The sequence below is a fragment of the Ursus maritimus genome, unplaced genomic scaffold (genome assembly GCF_017311325.1).
Source record: "Ursus maritimus isolate PB19 unplaced genomic scaffold, ASM1731132v1 scaffold_1, whole genome shotgun sequence".
Classification (NCBI taxonomy): Eukaryota; Metazoa; Chordata; class Mammalia; order Carnivora; family Ursidae; genus Ursus; species Ursus maritimus.
Genome location: NW_024423343.1, coordinates 75,331,167 through 75,350,902, shown reverse-complemented (window position 1 = coordinate 75,350,902; position 19,736 = coordinate 75,331,167). Strand labels below are relative to the sequence as shown.

At 40.9% G+C, this 19,736-nt stretch overlaps 1 protein-coding gene across 3 annotated transcripts in view; it reads left to right on the top strand.

Moving 5' to 3' along the window:
* The window catches only part of FMNL2 (formin like 2), a 304,966-nt gene that overhangs the window by 225,338 nt on the left and 59,892 nt on the right, over positions 1-19,736 (top strand). For all 3 annotated transcript variants that reach the window (XM_040644919.1, XM_040644915.1, XM_040644925.1), the window contains exons 7-8: positions 14,645-14,753; positions 18,404-18,480. In XM_040644919.1, coding sequence (XP_040500853.1) covers positions 14,645-14,753; positions 18,404-18,480 — 186 coding nt within the window. The remainder of the gene's footprint in view (positions 1-14,644; positions 14,754-18,403; positions 18,481-19,736) is intronic.

Below are 19,736 nucleotides of genomic sequence, written 5' to 3'. Positions count from 1 at the left end.
ATCTTTAGTGAATTTACATGAAGAGATGAAGAGTTCAAATTTAGATCCTTGTTGATAAATATTTTCCCCCCATGGGACTGATTTTTTAAAAATATTTAAAAATAGGCACAAAGATGTAGATAACATTGATATAATTTTTATTGGGGAGGAAGACATTGAGTGTCTGCTCTGTGCCTGGCACTGTTCTACGGGCCTTTGGTGATTTACTGCTCCCAGTGGTTTTATGAGATAGTGACAACTGTTATCCCTGCAAAGAAACCGAGGTCTCTAGTGGTTAAGCAGCTTGCCTGGGATCAAACAACGAGTGTAGGAGGCAGGATGCGAAGTGAACTGGCCTGACTCCAACTTCCAAACCATGTTATCCTGCCTGTTTATGCACAGGATGATTTTTTTCTCCTTCAGTAAATAGCTTGTTGTAGCATCAGGGTGTCCACATGTCTCTATGGGAGTTGTACCCTACAGGAGGGGCTTTTGCTGATCCTTCTCAGAGGATGGGCCTTTTTCTACTTCACACAAAGACCCCAGAGGCGCTAGTGGAGACCCTGATCAGGGTGCTGGTCGGTCTAGCTGATCAATCTAGCTATTATAAAACAAGTTAACACAGAAACAGGAAAAAGTGTTTCCTAAACAAATGACACAAGTAAGACAAAAAGTTCTGTATTTATACAATTTCATTGTCACCTATTTGCAGATGGGGAGGCAATGAAAGGGAAGTTTATCAAATGAAAAAAGTGACTTTTTTTTTTTTAACCAAAGAGGAGATTATGAATGAGGTTTCCTCAAATTTTTGTTTTTATGATGTTTTAGAACTGACCAAAAATACATGTAGTATGTACCTGTGAATCAGGGAGAGGCCATATAATAACCTTGAATTTTGGAGTTTGGTTTTTATCTGGTAGGCAGTGGAATGGGAAATCACATGGGGTGGTTGGTCTTTTCAGGTGTGTCGGGTCTAGCGAATGTCCTGGATGTTGATTGGAGGAAAAGATTGCTGTTGCTTGGGCCTATGCAGACAGTACGTAAAAAAACAGAGCAAAGGCCAAGTATGAAGATGTTCCGGAATTGACTTGGTGGCTATAGTGGTAAAGAGAAAATTTTGTGTTTGACTGATTAGAAGAGAAATAGAATCATTAGTAGAAATAGCAAATATGGAATCTGGAAGGGATCTCGGATGTGATGGGTTGAATACAGTCTGTTGATGAGGCACTGAGCTAAGACCTTACACTCAAAGGAGTTACCTAGTTCCTGCAGACAGATTTCCATGTGCATTAGTGGCCCATACAGTTGATTAGGCTTTAGTGCAATAAATACTTGTGTTCACTGCAGTTTTCCTGATTTTATTTAGATTTACGGGAACACCAACTCTGTACCAGTTTGCTTGTAAAGTAAGAGGTATTCTAGAAGAGTGGATCTCTCAGAAGCTCTTCTGAGTTCTTTTATTTCAACAGTAGCATTTTACCTTCATTTTTAATTGTTGGGGGAAGAAAATCATGTAACCTTTTAACTTTAAACCACTATAGTATGAGATTAAAAAAAAAATTTCTGGGGCGCCTGGGTGGCGCAGTCATTAAGCGTCTGCCTTCGGCTCAGGGCGTGATCCCGGTGTTCCGGGATTGAGCCCCACATCAGGCTCCTCCGCTAGGAGCCTGCTTCTTCCTCTCCCACTCCCCCTGCTTCTGTTCCCTCTCTTGCTGGCTGTCTCTCTCTGTCAAATAAATAAATAAAATCTTTAAAAAAAAAATCTCTGAACTGTATAGTTGGAAGCTAAAGCACTTTTAACTTTGATTCACAACAAGGAGAACTCAGTTCTGTTTGTTTTCCAGTTTATATAAATTAGGGATATAATTTCTAATATGATCACTGTTCTGTATTCTCTTCCCTCTTCTGCACCTAAGTTATACAAAATCAACTCAGATCTTTTATAGTCTTCATTACTGAGAGTTGTAATCTATACTTTGTTCTACATGCGTTCCTTTTTCTTAACTCCATGGAAAGATACTAAAAAATCTAAGCTATTTCCATAGAGTCCAACTTAAAGGGGGAAAAAACTACAAAGAAAAATAAGTAAAAAAAATTATTCTTAAAACTTGAGTTCTCTGTGTTCATCAGATTAGATGGCAGATACTGACTGAAATTTTCATTAACAGTGAATTTAGAAAGAGAAAAGGAAAGAATAAGGTAAAAAAGTAAGGTAAAAAGGTAAATAAATAAAGGGCAAGGGTAAAGGAGTAGAAGAAAAAAGAATGAGGAGACAATCATCACAGGAAACACCGGAATATTATTTCTGTGGGAAGAGCGATGGTGAAGAAACTCCTTAACCTGATAGACTTTTGTCCTGAAGATCTGAGGTTCCAGAAAATGCAGTCATTATCTATAAAATAAAGACTCTCTAAATTTGCAGATTCTGTAAAAATAATCTGCAACTACAGGCTTTCAGTTTTACTTTTCAGCACATTTTGAAAGCAGAAATAACTGAAGGTGTTGGGTTGTTGTGTTTCAGATTTTTGTATTTCTTTGTTTATTTGAAGTTGTAAAAAGAGAAAACTGTACTTGGGTTAAGAGTGTACATTTTGACTTTTCAGCTAGGAGCTTGTTTTAATGGCCCTGCTAGTGAAAATGGTGACAGCTTCAATTATGGCATGTGGCGCACCTTACAGGCAGATTTGTCAGGCATTTCCCACTACGAGAAACACTGATTTCCCTTGTTCCGCCTCTTCCTTGGGTCTTTTCTCCAATGGAAGACCAGCTGAGAGAGGCTATGATATGGAAGTCATCTGGCCAATGCTCTGTTGGGGGTCTGTCTCACAGGTACTCTGATGGGTAGAGATGATAGGCTCTGGGACCTGACTCCCATGTTAGGAGATTAAATTAATTCCTGTAAAGAGCTTGGCTCATTAGTGAGCTCTCAGTCAATGTTAACCATATAGGATTGAGAGAAAAATTGAAGATGACTCTGGAACTTCCAACAGCTGTGTTCCGGTGCCTTCATCAGCAAGACTTATCACATACAGAAAGATGCATAAACTATTTGTATACGATCCGTGGCTGATAAAGGACACATCATGAAATGTTTTGGGAGGGATTAAAGGGTTATTAACCCCATTTTACAGATGCGGAAGCCAAGGCTCAGAGAAGTTACCCATACCTAGTGATAGAGCCAGGTTTTAGAATCCGTCTTCTGACTTCTGTGTCAGGTGTTTTTATGATTTGATTGAGAAAACATGCGTATATCTGTGTGTGATCCTAACCAAAACCAAAGTACGGAGCTTTAGAGGCTAGAGTGAATGATAAAACCTAGGGGAGATTCATGATGTGGTCTGGCTGTGGAAGAGCAGTGAGTAAGACATGTGGAAGGGGGGAAGGAGGGAGAGTGTTATGAGCAGTGGCTCAGTGGTAAGACCACATGGTTTGTTTAGGAAACAATGAATAGAGGAGTCTGGCTGGAAGCAGTTTAGAGCCAGTTTATGTAATAATTTGAAGACCAGGCTAAGGAATTGTCATTTTAGCTCATTGGCAATGATCTGTCAAAAGTTTGGGAAAAGAGGGGGTAATTTGGGATAAACATAGAAATATCTCTATTTAAAGGTCACAGGAGATAGATGGTTTCCCTGAACACTCCTCACATAGGGATATATACAGGCTAACTAGCAACTCAAGAGCAAATGCCTTTGTCAAAGGGAATATAATGAAAACTCAGGAAATTCAGACGAATACTGGCTCTCCATTCATCTGATGGGTTGGCAGCCTGTTTGTTCACTTATTCCGTTCACAACGTATATATGGAAATCTTTTGATTCACAGGTTCTGTTCTAGTTGTTAGCTGGTCCTATGATGGGAAATGTAGACAAACGGAAAATTTCAGTAACTAATAAAAAAGGCTCATTACGAGGTTTGTGTCTCTCTCAGTCTCTGTCTCCCTCTGCCCTCCCCATCCTTTGTTTCCCTCTCTCTCTCTACCTCCACTTTGAACTCTCTGGATTCAACCCTTTCAGCTCTGTTTCTTTTGGCTGTGGAGACCATCAAAGTGCTTGCTTCATTTTTTTTCAGCATCGTATATTTTATGAGTTTAATTGATAGAAGAAATATGCCTAAGTGATGTCATGTCTGAAGGGTAACAGAGGAAACCTAAAACCCCAAATCTTGGTAAAGTTATATTAAGCCCAGGCCTTGGAACCGTAAAAGACTAGTAAAATTATGCCAAATTATGTGACATACGCAGTTGGCATTGCCTCCCAGTTGAATTGAACCCTTACCTTAGCTTCCAAGAAAGTTCTAATTACTATTCTTTATGGATAGGTAGATATTAGTTTGATATCTGAATAGATTGTTTGAAAATACTTTTTGTAAGAGAATAAATATACCTTTTTTCTGTTGCCATTAGGACTTCGATATTACAAACTTCACACATATTGGCAAGAAAGGTCTACAGACTTTCGAAAAACATTTTTTTGCCAGACTCTGGGAGAGTCTGGTTTAGGTCAGTTCAGGAAACACTCATTCAAGGTTCTGCAATAATGTATTGTCTGTGGGTAGTACAAGGTCACAGGGAGAGGCAGGCATGTACACAACCCACTCACAAGAGGATGTCAATGTCTGGAAATAAGTATATGTTGTTAAAACAATAGATCGCTGATCGGACTTATTTCAATGGAAGCAGCAGCCTTCATATTGGTGTTTACTAAGAGGTTGGGGCTTTGCAGATGCAGATCTCTGAACACATCCATCGTTGATCACATCTAGCTTCTGTTCGGAAGTAGTGTTCTTTTCGCTGTTCTTCCAGAATTATAATGGACATGCTACGTATCCTTCATTCTTATGTTTATCACCTATTCTTTTTAATATACTCCTCTAATTTTTTTTAAACATTTGTTTATTTTAGAGATGGGGAGGCACAGGGAGAAGAAGAGAGAGTCTTAAGCAGACCCCGTGCTGAGCGCAGAGGCTGACGCAGGGCTCGATCTCAGGACCCTGAGATCATGACCTGAGCTGAAACCAGGAGTGGGACATTTAACCGACTGTGCCACCCAAGCACCCTATCTCCTTTTATTTTTTCATTGTGGCAAGAACACCTCACATGAGATCTTACCCTCTTAAATTTTTAAGTGTACAAGACGGTATTGGTAACTATTGGCACAGTGTTGTATAACACATCTCTAGAACCTATTCATCTTGTATAACAGAACCTTTATACCCATTGATTAACAATTCCCAGTGTCCCTCTCCACTCAGCCTCTGGCAACCACCATTCTATCCTCTGCTTCTAAGAGTTGAATTGTTGTAGATACCTTTAAATAGGATCATACAGCATTTGTCCTTCTGGGCCTGGCTTATTTCACTTAGCAGGACATTCTCATGGTTCATCCATATTGGTACACATTGCAGGATTTCCTTTTTTTAAAGACTAAATATTCCTTTGGATATATGTACGTTTCCTTTTCACTTTTTATTTTGATATCGTTTATTTTTTTTAAGATTTTATTGTCAGAGAAAAAGTGAGTGAGCACAAGCAGGGGGAGGGCAGGCAGAGGCAGAGGGAGAAGCAGACCCCCCACGGAGCAGGGAGCCTGATGCGGGACTTGATCCCAGGACCCTGGGATCGTGATCTGAGCCGGAGGCAGGCACTTAATGGACTGAGCCACCCAGGCGTCCTGATATTGTTTAAAATTTTTAAAAATTATGAGAAGAGTACAATGATCCCCCTTACATTCTTTAAACAGATTCAAAAATTCACATTTTGTCCATTTACTTTACACATTTACTTTATAAACAGACCTGCTTTCTAACCATTTGAAAGCAGGTTACAGAATTGTGTCCTTTTACACCTAATTTTAGTGTAGATTTCCTAAGACAAGGACACACTCTTACATAACCATGGTACAATCATCAAAATAAGGATGTTTTAATATTGACCCTGTTTCTTAGTCCAGTCTGAGTGTTTCAGCAGTTATCCCATTGTCTTCCATTTCACCTTTTTTTTTTTTTTTTTTCCAAACTCTGTCCAGGATACAATGCAAGCTTCATTTATTGGGCTTAGTAGTTGTGTCTGTGAAGTGTCCTTTAACTTGGAACAGTTCCTCATCCTTTCTTTATCTTCCATGACTTAATATTTTGTGTGTGTGTGTATGTGTGAATATGTAATATTTTATTTTTTATTGAGCTATAATTGTGTAATGTGTAAGTTTTAGATGTACGACCTGTTGATTTGAAAAATCCGTACATTGCCGTATGATGACCACGGTAGCATTAGCTAACACCTCGGCCGTGTCGCATAATTACTGTTTCTTTATTTAGCCACGGTTTCTTTATCCATTCATCTGTCGATGGACGTTTAGACTGCTCTCACATCTTGACTGTTACAAATAATGCTGCAGTGAATACAGGTGTGCAGACATCTCTTCGAGATTTTGATTTCAATTCTTTTGGGTAAATATCCAGTAGTGAGCTTGCTGGATCATATTGTAGTTCTATTTTTATTTTTTTGAGGAACTCCATACTTCTTTCCATAGTGTCTGTATATTTTATAGTCCCCCTCAACAGTGCATAAGGGTTTCAATTTCTCCACATCATTGCCAACACTTGCTATCTCTTGTTTTTTTTGATAATAGCCATCCTGAAAGCAGGGAGGTGACCTGTCACATTGTGGTTTTGATTTGCATTTCCCTGATGATTGGTGATGTTGAGCACCTTCTTAGACACCATCAGTCATTTGTATGTCGTCTTTGGAGAAATGTCTATTCAGGTCATTTACCTATTCTCTAATTGGGTTTTTGTTTTTGTTTGGTTTTGCTGTTGAGTAGTGGAGTTCCTTATATGTTTTGGGTATTAATGGTTTTGGTTTGCAAATATTTTCTTCTATTTTACAGGTTACCTTTTTACTCTGTTTCCTTTCTGCGCAGAAGCTTTTTAGTTTGATATAGTCCAACTTTTCTGTTATATTCCTAACCATGAGGAACTAGTTTAAAATTACTATAGCTTCCTTTTTAAGCCCTCTTACAATGAGTAGGGATTTAAGGACACCACAACATGACTCTAACCAAGACCCTAGCAAGCATTACTTCAGGCTACCAACATGTGCCTGGCAAGAAAAATTCCTGTGTATCTAATCTGCAGTCAAGCAGATTCCAAGACAACTGCTTCCCTGGGTTTTGTTTGTTTGTTTGTTTGTTTTTGTTTTGTTTTTTTGCTGGCCCTGCCATTCTTTTTTTCTGGAGGCAAACATTCTGGTTTGACTTGCCTTGGTATTTCTTACTAGAATAAGTCAATGTGTTGGAGCTCATGCATCAGTCATTCCAAAGGGCTTTTCAAATGCACACCTTTCCCCGTGCACCTGCTGCTGGTGCACCACTTACCGGCTGCTTCTCACCAAGTTCATTGCTGCGTGTGAAGGAGGTGGCTCAGATGGCAGGTGTCATCGTAGTACTGAACGGGACATGTTTTGTATAGGTTTCTTAAAAGATATTTGTAGAAATTGCTTGGTTTTGTATGCCTATTGCTCACACTAGCTTTGACTTATAACTTTATTATTTCATGTGCATATAACTGCTGGTGCAAACAATGAATACAAGTGCTGAGAGTCATTTCTGTTTGATTTTGATCTCTGCTCAGTTTTGTAATCTGTTTCCATATTCACAGAATTTTGTGAATTCTCATTGGCAGTTCCTCCAAGACAGTGTCTAATCTTCAAATGCTAGGGTAACATTTTAGTTTTAATTCAGTGCTTGGCAGAATAACAGACAGTTCTCAAAGTTGATGAAGAGAGTCTGAGAAATTTGGTGGTGTTAGTTTCCCTACAAGGTTTTGGTCAAAATGACCTCTCAAAAGACAGGATTTCCTTAAAATTCTTGAGACCTCAAAAAAAAAAAAATCCCTAAATGTTCATCTCCCATTTTCCCCCCGTACAAATGGCAGACGCTCCCACAATTGGACTCAGGGCTGTTATCTGCCTCTGGGAAACCATCTTTTGCGTCCAGGCATCCAGAGCTCCAAAGCTGTGCTTGCTCGAAGTGGGGAAAAAAGGTTCTCAGGACAGCCAGCATTTAGCTTCTGTGTTCCAGGGGTCCCAGCATTAGTTCACAGTCCCTCCGTTAAATAGTTTATTCCCTTAGTTTTTCCTCTGGAATCTGAGGGAGTTCTCTCCAAGCCTCATGTCTCCGGGAAGCTGCCCTGAGTCACCAGAGAGACCTAATTGTTTCAGGACCTCATTAGACCTCCCATTAACTTAAAGGAACAGTGACACATATTCAGAATGACTTCGTTGGGCAGAAAATGGTCTCTAAATGTCTGATACGGAGGTCAGTGAAAAAGAGGGAGTAAGGATTCTTGGAATGCTGTCATCCATAAAAACAATGAGGAAACGGGCAAAATATGCCAGAATCAACTTTTTCAGAATTCTAGAAATTAGCTGGTCTTGCAGCAGTCTGGGGAGCATTTATTTAGGAAAAACGAATGAATCTCGGTAGGAACAGCTGGCCTTGTGGCATTTCATTTGCCCTGTTCCCCTCCCTCCCTCTCTAGTTCCACAGTAGCCTTGAAAACCAGTAGCTCCATAATCACAGGGAAAACCATCAGCCTGGCAGCCAGCAGAAGGGGCAGAATGGAAATGAAGTTCTTTCCAAGCCTCTTTTCCTCCTCCTCCTCCTCGATTAAGCTATGATGTACTGTGAGGTTTGAGAACTAGTGAAGAAGCCAGTTTTAAGCCTCTGTTAAGGGAACATACACCGTTAACTGTTGACAGAATCTGGGATCACTCAAAACCGATTACACGGGACAGGAGTGTGGCTCCTTTGCCGTGTTTATCCGTAGAAGACCGGGAGACACTAGTGCTGCCTCTCACTGGGGCCTTTTAAATATACCACAGTGAACCAGTCTTCAGTCTGGCTGTGCTCAAATAGTCTCTGTTTTATATGCAGTTTCATAATAACTTCAGGAAGGAAATATTGTAGCAATTAGTTTCACTCTGTATACTTCTGTAATGGTCCATGTGCCAAGTTTATTGGATTACCACAGAGGCACCCATCCCTCCTGCTGAGTCACCCACTTCATCCCTTGTAAAGCTCAGGTCTTTGTGGAAAGTCTTTTCAAGTAGCTAACGTAGGATGATCAGCGCTTGTGAAAGCGGAACACGGGTTAGCCTGAAGGCCGCAGTGTGGAGCGGGATGCAGGCTGCTTCATCTGCCCGCCCTTTCAACTACGGTATATTGAACCTTGTTTACATGTGTCAACATGATTATGCAACAGCACCTGAGCACTTGGTTGCGATGACTACTTTTGAGCTGTTTGAGTTTTTAATTGGTCACTGATGATTGCTGTGATTTTCCAGGCCAGCCTTAAGGGCATCAGTGTAACTCATACATTTGGTGGAGTTTTGTGGCCCTCATCACTTACCTTCATCCTTTGCCTGTGGCAGCTGTTAATCATTGTATTCAGCCTCCTTCTTGATGTCCAGGTGGACATTTGCAGCACCAGGGAAGAAGATTTTTTTTTCCAAAGTCCAGTTTTTCTGATGATACTCGGTTCTTTTTTTACATGTGTTGTGGAATTTGGCCTCATCACAGAAATGCTACACTTTGCTTTATGAGGGTAGAGCAGGACCAGCTTTCCACCTAAGAGGACTTTTGGGAAATACTCCGCAGGGCGGTTGAAGCGGAAGAGACATTCTGATCACACCCTTAGTTAGCCCTCTGTCTTTAGGAGCTTCTAAACCCAGATCATCTACAAGTGTTTGTGTCTACGCAGCTTTTTTTTTCTTTATTTGGAAAGTAACGCACACTCACTGTAGAAGACTTAAAATACAGACAAAAATGATGGATCCAGGGATCACAAGAGATGGGTATGTTTTAAATCTACATTGGTAATAGTTCACGTTCAGTTGGCATGCTGCCTTTATAAGACTCACCCCACAATTTGTCTATCCCTTTTAGATTTACTTCTTGAATCAGAACCCTATTTAAAAAGAACTTTCATATGCCTAAAGAACCTTACTAGGAATAGGTCTGTATTAAGTCAGTCGAATCTGGCTTGATTGAAAAAAGGTTGACGCTATGGGGATTTTAAGTACGATACTTTGCAGAAAAAAAATGTTCTCCTTTGAGATGTGACCGTCCTCACTCCACCATATCCTGCTGTGCAGGTGTGTGTCCTGCTGAATTTATTTTGTACACAGTGTGCTTGCAGCAGAAGGCGGGGCTGGGGCTGGAGTGTGGGCAGAGCACATTTCGTACAGGGGGCTATCAATATGCTTACCTCTTGCTTCCTAAACTAAGGGGTGAGCCCTCAAAAGCAGAAGCAGCATCTTCCGTTATCTTTCGTGTTCCCTTAACACTAAGTAGGGTTTAGTATAAACAGGGTTGCTTAATAAAACCAACTTTGGAGCTTAAACACGAGTTTTAGTTTGATTTCCTGTGGCTGATGGAGAACATCAGAGGCTAGTACTTTTATTTTTAGGTTCTTATTTAAATTCCAGCTAGTTAATATACAGTGTGACATTATTTCAGGTGCAAAGTATAGCGATTCAACACTTACATACATCACCCAGTGCCCGTCACAACACACGTGTACTGCTGCATCGAGGCCCGTGCTTTTAGATGGCTCGCCTTGTCCAGGTGTCCGTGTTGTGGTTAAGTGGATCCAGGAAATTGTTAGTCTTAACTCTGGTATTTTAGGGTCCATTTAAGGGGCTCTTTTCAAACCAGTTATACAGGGACATGTTTTTTGGGTACTTCAATACATTGGAGCTGAATTCAGAACTATCCAAAAAGAAAAAAAAAAGGCGGTAAGTTACTCAGTTGATAATTAAAGCAAATACACCAAATATCTACTTAAATAGATTTTCAAATTCCACAAAATATGCTTATTGAAGAGTAGATGACTGTACATGCTAACCCATGGCACGGCCCCTAAAATCAAGCCAAAGAGATTTAATGTGATCCTAAATTAAGTTAGTATGTGCAAATATTTGTGTTTGCAGAGGTAAAGGGTTGTGACCTCTCTCAGGGTGTATTTACTTAATGAGAGAAAATTGTTTTAGAATAAGAATTCCAAAATATGGAGCAAAATTTCCCATTAAATTAAAAAAAAAAAAACCCTTCACTTTTCTGATAAGTGATACAGGATAAAGATTAAAAAACAAACAAACAAACAAACAAAAAAAACCCAAAACTGCTTACGGGGCGCCTGGGTGGCTCAGTCGGTTAAGCAGCTGACTCTTGTTTTTGTATCAGGTCATGATCTCAAGGTCGTGAGATCGATGAGCCCTGCCTCAGGTTCTGCACTCAGTGTGGAATCTGCTTGTCCCTCTCCCTCTCTGTCCCTCTCCCTCTCTCCTCTCTCTCTCTCTTTCACTCAAAATGAATAAATAAAATACAAAAAAAAAAACAAAAAACAAAAACCAAACTGCTTACCAAGTGCATTGACCACTGTGTTCTGAGAAAGATGCCCAGATGCTGCTGTTCTTAGCTAACTGAGCCTTAACCCCGCCTGGTGAAATAATTGCTGGGGGTGGGGGAATGACACCCATATAGACCCAGTGCTGTCAAGATGACGGATGTGAACATTTGACAAAGAACTTGCCAGCACAGATGGCTGTAGGCAGTAGCTTTTTCACATGATAACCTGACAGATTGTCAATGAGTTGCAACTTGTAAAAAGAGACTGCCCTGAATCCCTGTGAGGACATTTGGAGTCTTATCTCTTACTTTTTACCTGCTATGTGGTTGTAATTTCTTTGGGCTTCAATTTGCTGATCTGTGTCAGGAAACGTTGTTAGAAATGATACCACAGATCTGCTTTGGCTATCAGTGCTGATTTTTTGTTATTGGTTGTAGTGGCGTTTTTTATTTTTATTTTTTTATTTCTTAAGATTTATTTGTCAGAGCACAAGCAGGGGAAGGGGCAGGCAGAGGGGGAAGCAGGCTCCCCACTGAGCAGGGAGCCCAGTGTGCAGCTCAGTCCCAGGACCCTGAGATCATGACCTGAGCTGAAGGCAGACACTTAACTGACTGAGCCACCCAGGCATCTCTGTAGTGGTGTTTTTTAAAATCTATTGTGATGCTATGATTTTGAATACAAGTTCAAATGTTGCCTTTAATTCTCCATTTTTGTATAAACACAAAAATAGGAAAAACAAATTTTAGATTAAATATCATACACGTTAGAGAAAAAGCTTATCTTTTTTAAGCATAGACTATCAATAAATATGCATTGTTTTTATTTATTGACATATATTTTTAAGTTCCTTAAATATTGATAAGTATTCATGTGCATTTTAAATGTTGATCCAAAATGTTTATTTGAGATTACCCACCTACTACAATAAATAGAAACCTTTTGTGTGACTAAGTAATTAGAATGTTATAATTAATCCGTTGTTGCTAGTTTCTACAACTACTGCAAGTAATGACAAAAACATTTCCGCTTTTTAGAGTCTTACTACAATCCCGAAGCTGAAGGACTGGATTGAGAAGTGAAAGGAGGGAGCCTGCTGTGTTAGTTCACCTCTCTTAGGAAACACCATTAATGTGTATGTTGGGTCTCTTTGGCAGAATCATTAAGCTGTATGCAGAAGGGATGAAGAAATCTGCAGCTGTGTAGACCCGACCTATCCCTCTTCCCTCCATCTTCTGCAGTCATTGCTGCCCCTGAATATGATTTAGCAATAAGTTGGTTCCCTTGAAAACCACCTTTTTTCTTTTTTGAACTTAATCATAGAGAACTTCGTTTTCTTTGGTAGCCACTGCTTTCAATGAAAAGTGCCATTAAAGAAATACAAAACAGGTTAGAATAGATTAAGAAAGAGGTGGGCAAAGAATTTCTGATACAGAGAAGAAGCCCACAGACGTTGGGGTCACGTTGGCTGGGTGGTGGTTGTTTGAAGAGCACCCGTCTCTGAGAGACCTCCACGCAGTGTGTTAGCAGACATGCTGGGGCTGTGGCGAAGTGACTTTTTCTAGAGTAGTGTTTTAGATGGTGAAATTGTGCTTACTATCACCAACACCCGAATTCGTTTCCTTAACTTTGTTTTTGCATTCAGGGCTGAATTAGGCCAACTTCCATTGCTGCAGTTTTATTTCCAAGTGTGAATGAGGCAGGAAGTCTTTGAATAAAGCATTCTTCTTCCTCTTCCTTGTCATCCTCCTCCTCTTCCTCCTCTTCTTACTGCTCTCCCTCCTCCCCCTCTCCCTCTTCTTCTTCTTCTTTTGGTTATAGTAAACTGTTTGTATTATAGAAGTAAGTTTTTCTAATTATAGGAAAAGTAGAACGTAGATGTGAAGAAAAAAGAAAAATCTGCAGTCACATCCCCTGAAATAACTACTATGTAATTTATTGAATTTCTATCATATTTTCCTGTAGCTACTTTTCTTTAATACGTGTGTCTATGCATATTCATGTAAAACAGACATCATGACGCACATCATTTGGTTAAAAAAAAATAAAGCATTCTCCTTGAGACTGGCATAAGCAAACTAAGTTTTATACATTCAGGTATATGGAGGCAAGTGACATATTGAAGTGCTTTTCACAAATATATTTAGCTCATTCGTAGGCTTATGTGAAAAAATCATCTTCTGCTTGATAGTTTTTGAATAGAAAATGAATAAAAAGGGCTGCTTGGCGAAACAGTTTCAGACAAACCTGTCAATTCAGTTTTCAACTCTTTGCACCTGTGGGGCTTTTGAAAGTGGTTAACATTAATCAGAACTTCCTTTAAATTCTTGAATTAGTTCAAGAAGAAGGAAGGCCTGTGGCTTGTATATCATTTCTGTCATTGATGTTATAGGAGAGCAGTTGACAAGTTTTCAGACTGGCTTTTAGTTCGGGCTTGGAGTTGCAGGGAGAACTGCACTTGGAGGCACTTAGTTACAGCTCCCGTGGGGCCTCTTGGTGGTGTTAGCTTGTCTCCTAGCACCACGTTGACCTTGCCGCTTCCTAACTGTGTGCACTCTCTGGGAACTCTCCAGACGGGAGAACTAAAGCTGAGCAATGTGGGGTCTCTAGAACGAGTCTGAACATGGAAACCCCTTCACCCTGTGAAATACAGCCTATTTCCACCTCAGTTTCAGCTTCCACACCGGGCTGTAGGTGAGGGATCAGGCAGAGGGGGCATCTGCATACTGTGGAGGTCTCATCACAGGCTGATGTCAAAGTTGCTAACGTATGACCTTGCCTAGGCTTAAACTCCGGGCAGGGACTCCTGCGAGCAGTAATGGGAAGGTGCGGTTACACTGGCGTCAGAGGATTCGAGGTCTACGTATAAACGAAGCTTCACCCCTTCTCTTGTGTGCAAACGCAGTCTGCAAGCGTGTTGTTTCTGATCACCTCTGCAGCTCCAGCTTGGCTTCCTGGTTAGGAGCCTGGGGTTGTTGATGAATCTCGTGTACAGTCTGATGTGTTGTGTGCTGTGAGTGAAGTTGAGTGGCATTGTCCGTGGCATCTGGCTTGACAAGACGATGACCAGTGCAAGAATTGTGTAGGCCTTGCAGTCCACAGAAGTAGCTTCATGGTGACGGGTTTGATGGTGGTGGTCTCAACCTGTAATCCTCATGTAGGTGCAGGTAAATGTAGGGAACAGTTCCCATTTTTTAAGTGCATGTGCCTACGCTGAGAAGGTAATCTATAGCTTTATAGAAGTTTCCCTTTTTATTTGTAGATATAATACTTTGCCAAGCAGAAGAACCCTGAAAAATTCAAGATTAGTGAGTAAGAAAGATGACGTACATGTCTGTATCATGTGTTTACGTGCCATCATGAATTACCAGGTATGTTTGTGTTCTGATTCCTTAATAAAAAAATCTGAATTCGTCAGATTCAGATCTTGTCCTCTTTGGTTTCTTAGTGTAATTTCTATTTGAAGTAAATACCAGGATTTAATGTGATTCTACTAAAAAAGAAAGAGTCTGGTTCATTTTAATGCTCAAGAATTAACTCAGTGCCAGTGTATTTTAGTTAGCATTTATACTCCGTGATTTATTTTCCCCCTACAGTCATAAACTTGTTTAGATTATTGGTAAATATTTGTGACCATTAAAGACAGAGTAAGCTGCTGGTTGTGGGCGATAATGGAACATTTAGAACATTAGGAGTGAATAGACTCTCACATTGGTCAGTGGTTCTCAAAGGGTTGTATGGTAAAAAAGGTAAGAAGTTATAATTACTGTCTGTTGGACTTAGTGGTTCTTTTTTTTATTTTTAACAATTTTATTTATTTTATTTGAGAGAGAGAGCGAGCACAGGAATTGGGGGGGGGGTTGGGCAGAGGGAGAAGCAGACTCCTTGCTGTGGGCAGGGAGCCTGACTCGGAGCTCCATCCCAGGACCCCAAGATTATGACCTGAGCTGAAGGCAGACACTTGACTGACTGAGCCACCTGGGCACCCCTGGCCTTAGTGGTTCTTAATCCTTATCCGAAGGAGGATTCTTGCTTAAAGGGCAGATTCCTCTGCAGGTGATTTTGATGCGGGTGAGCCCCACCATGACAGGGAGAGAGACAGCTTAATGTGTGGGTTTTATGAACTCTAGCAACAGTCAAAGTTGGGGCCTGGAGTATCTAGGGTGAACTAGGATCCAAGGTAGATAAATGGGACCAGGGGTAAGAATCGAAAAAACCGAATTCAAATATAAAGATAGGATTTGGTATCCATGCCTAGGGTTGCTGAAGGTGGGTCCACGCGGAAGTGGAAAATAAGTGCATAGGTGGAGAGGGTAGCGAGTCAGTATTAGAATCCAGACCCAACTTAAGGGTGCTGAATTGAATTTGAGAAGGGGAGTGTGCATTGTGTCTTCTTTCAATCAGTATTTTTTGAGCATTGCCAGATAGACCCTGGTCTAGGCAGAGGGAATATGGCATTAATAACTAAATGCCCCAGGGAACTTACTCTCTAATGAGGGGAGACAGATGATAAATAACTTGAGAAAACATACAGTGTTCCAGATAATAATGATGGGGAAATGAAACAAAAGCTAACACTTAAAAAAAAACAAATCCAGAAAATAAAACTAGCACTACAGAGTGTTTCCTACTAGGACCAGCACTTTTAAGCCTGTTTACTTAATTTAAAGCTCATAACAGTCCTACAGGATTGGTAGTGTTACTCTCCCCAGTTTACTGATGAGGAAACTGAGACACAGAGAAATTAAGTAATGTGCCCAGGATCATATATAGTCAGTAAGTGGTAGAGTCAGACTTAAATCCAGAAGGATCAGCTCCAGAGAATTGTTACTAATACTGTAGAAAAACTACCCAAGAAATAGGAATGGGAAGTGATGAAAATGTGTGTTCAGTTTTAAATAGGCCAGCCAGGGAAGTGTCATGGAGAAGTAGCAGTTTGTCATAGTAGCAATTTTAAGGGAAAGAAGATTCTAGGTAGAAGAATGGGTGAGTGCAAAGGCCGTGGGGCAGGAATAAGTCTGATGTGCTCAAAGCACAGAAAGGAGGCTGGGTTGGCTGGATCGGTGTAAGTGAGAAAGAGAAGAATAGGAGATGAAATCTGAAGTTAGCATGGGGTCCTAACTGTGTAGGGCTTTATAAGCCAGTGAAAGGATTCTGGCTTTACTATGAGTGGAAAGCTGTTGAACAGTTCGGAGGAGAAATGTGGCATGATCTGACTCTTGACTTTAACATGACCATTCTAGCTTCTGTGTTTAGGATTGACCTTGGGCGGGCAAAGGCAAAAGGGGGTAGACCGTTTAGGAAACTGCTACATTAATTTAGGGGAATGTTGATGGTGGTATGGGCCAGGATAATAGGAGTAGAGATGATGAGAGGTAACTAGATTCTGGTTTTCTTTTGACAGTGAAGGCAACGACATCGGATATGTGGTTGAGGAGTGGAGGGTGGTCCTGAGGTGTTTGTCTAGGGCCCGTCAGATGGAGGTGCCATCTACTAAGATGGGGAAGGCACAGGATGAGCAGATTTGGGAGACAAGGTTAGGAGCGAAATTTTAGGGATGTTACCTTTAAGATGTCCGTAGTCATCCATATAGAGACCGTAAGTAAGTGGTTGGATATGCCAATCTGGAATTCAGGGAGAGGTCTAGGAGATATAAATGTGGGAATTAATAGATGGTGTATAAAGCCAGGGGAGTCCTGGAGAGCAACAGTGGGGGTAGATAGACGAGCGAAGAGGTCCAAAATAGCAATCCTGGGCACTCTCTGTTTAATTGTGAGAGAGCTGAGGAAAAACAAGCTAGAGAGACTGAGAAGTAGCCAGGGAAGTAGGAGCCAAGTGCAGGAAGTGTTTCAAGGAGAAGAGAGTGCTCAGCTGTGACCGGTGCTGCTGCTGAGTCCTGTGAGATGACAAATGAGAGTTAGCCATGGGCTTAGCAAAGTGTGGGTCATTGGTGATCCTGGCAGGAACAGTTTCAGTGGAGGGGTGGGGATGAAATGCCTAATTAAAGGGATTGCAAGAGACAGCAGGAGGAGGAGAGTCGGAGACCGTGAGCGCTTGGAGTTTTGCTATAGAGGTTAGCAGAGAAACAAGGCAGCAGCCGGACACAGGTTGAGGGTCAAGAGAGATTTTGCGGTGGTTGTTACTGTTTCAGTTGGGCGCATTTGCATCGTGTTTTTATGCTAATGAATCAGAGAGGGAGAAATAATGAGGAGTGGGAGAGTTGCTGGAGCATGGGCTGTGTTCTTGGGCTGGTGAGGGGGATAGGATCCAAGACTCAAGTGGAGAGAATGGCCAGGAAAGTTCTTTAGGAAGAGGTGAGGACAAAAGCTGTGGATCTAGGGGTGGCTTGATGTGGGGGTACGAGTTCTTAGAAGTTTTTTTTGTTTGTTTGCTTCTGTTTTCTCAGTGTAATTAGGAATAAGGTCGTGAACTGAGAGTGAGCTTGGAGGAGGGGTAATTGCTCAAGTCAGCAGAATCAAGAGCGATCCTGGAGCCTGTTGTTGAACTTGTTACTTCATTGAAATAACATGCCTCAGAACAAGGCAGGTCTTCCTGCTCTTTGGTCCCGAGAGCCATTGCCCAGAGAAGGGGACTAGAAACAGTGGTTGTCAACTCCAGCTGAACAGTGGAGTCAGCTTAAAAATTCAGACGCCAGGGTCCCATCCTTGAGATTCGAAGTAAATTGACCTGGGGTGTATCCTGGAAGATCGGTTATGTGTTTTGTTTACTCTTCCACATGATTCTGATGAGCAACCAGATTGAGAATCACTTGACTGGAGCCTTTTCACCATTTTAATGAAGAGGAAACAGGGTTCAGTCATCAAGAACGAGAATATGGTTCCTCGATAACAGCATGATTCCTAAAATTTCTCATAGAGAAAAATGTTCAGGCACTAGAGACATAAATGCATTTATGATGGTATAAATGACATTAGGTAGAATCTTTGGGTTTTTGTTTTTGTTTTTTTAAATGAACATGGGCCATCCCCTAAGTTGACCCCAACTGCTTTGTTTTTTCCAGTATGGTTTCAACATGGTCATGTCTCACCCACATGCTGTCAATGAGATCGCACTGAGCTTGAACAACAAGAACCCAAGGTAAGTTTACTTTGTAATTTTTCAAGTGTAAATCTAACCAGGGAAAGAGGAGAGCCAGTCAGCGCTTAGCCAAGTCAAACTTTGGAAACTTCCAAGTGTACCTCTTTGAATTAAGGTTGCCAGTGGACTCCTTGGCTATGTAGAATTTCCTTCTCAGCTGAGTTACAGTTTTACACATGCTGGAGTTGAGCAACTGGTGACACCACTTACCCCTTCACTGTTCTCTTCAAGCCTTCACTCCTTTTGAGGCCTGGTTCTTGACATCCTTGCAAATTTTACCAAATTGGGTAAAGAGCGTGAGGTTGCCAGGTGATTAGGACTGGGGCAGGAGAGTCTTCATGCAGACTTACGATACCACTTACCACTGAAAGCTAACTACAGCCACTATCCCTTGTCCACACTTCACTTGCAGACCTTTTCATAAGTCGTTGGCATGACCAAAAAAAAAAAAAAAACACAAAACAAAAATAACTGCATCCCGATTGCTTCTTCTGGTCACTCGCCTCTAAAGGCCACTGCTATATTATTCACATGACAGATTATCTCTAGAAGCCGGGCTTCATCGGTTTGTTTTAGTTGCGGTAATAGGCTTTCCACTCTGGTGAGGGAGTCTGCATTTCGCGCATCTTACTCCCTTTTACCGGATACCTCTGTAGAGACTGTGCATCTGAAAACTTGTTGATGCAAATAAAAAATCTGATCACAAATGAGATCCTTTCTGATATGGAATGAAATGAAAAATTATAAGTCCTATTTCAATGTTGAATATTATTTCAAACTTCCTCTGGTGATAGTTTTTGCAACTTTGCGATCCTTAGTTGACTAAAAAATGTGGGTAGTCACACTTCTTCGTCCCTGCCTTTCACTATAGGGAAGTTGTTACTCATTTTTCTTAAGATAATTGACATTGTGGATTATCAGGCTGGCCTTCATTTAGAGGTTGGCAATAGCTTTTTTCTAGGAAAAAAAAATACTGAAGTGATCTTACTATGAGAAAACAATGCTGTTCTTGCTGTCGTATTTGAAAACTTAGACTGTATTGCTAAGTTTCTAAAAATATTTTAGATGGAGTTTTATTTTCTTTCCTCAAGTCAGGAAATAGTCTTGTATTAGCACTGCTGTAATCCAGCCCCACTCAGATCTCCTGCATATGAAGAAGTGGTGACGGACTCTTCAATTGTCATGGGGATCTTTATGGTGCCATCTGCAAATTAGCAGATATGAAATGTAGGACATTAATTTCAATAGATTTTGAA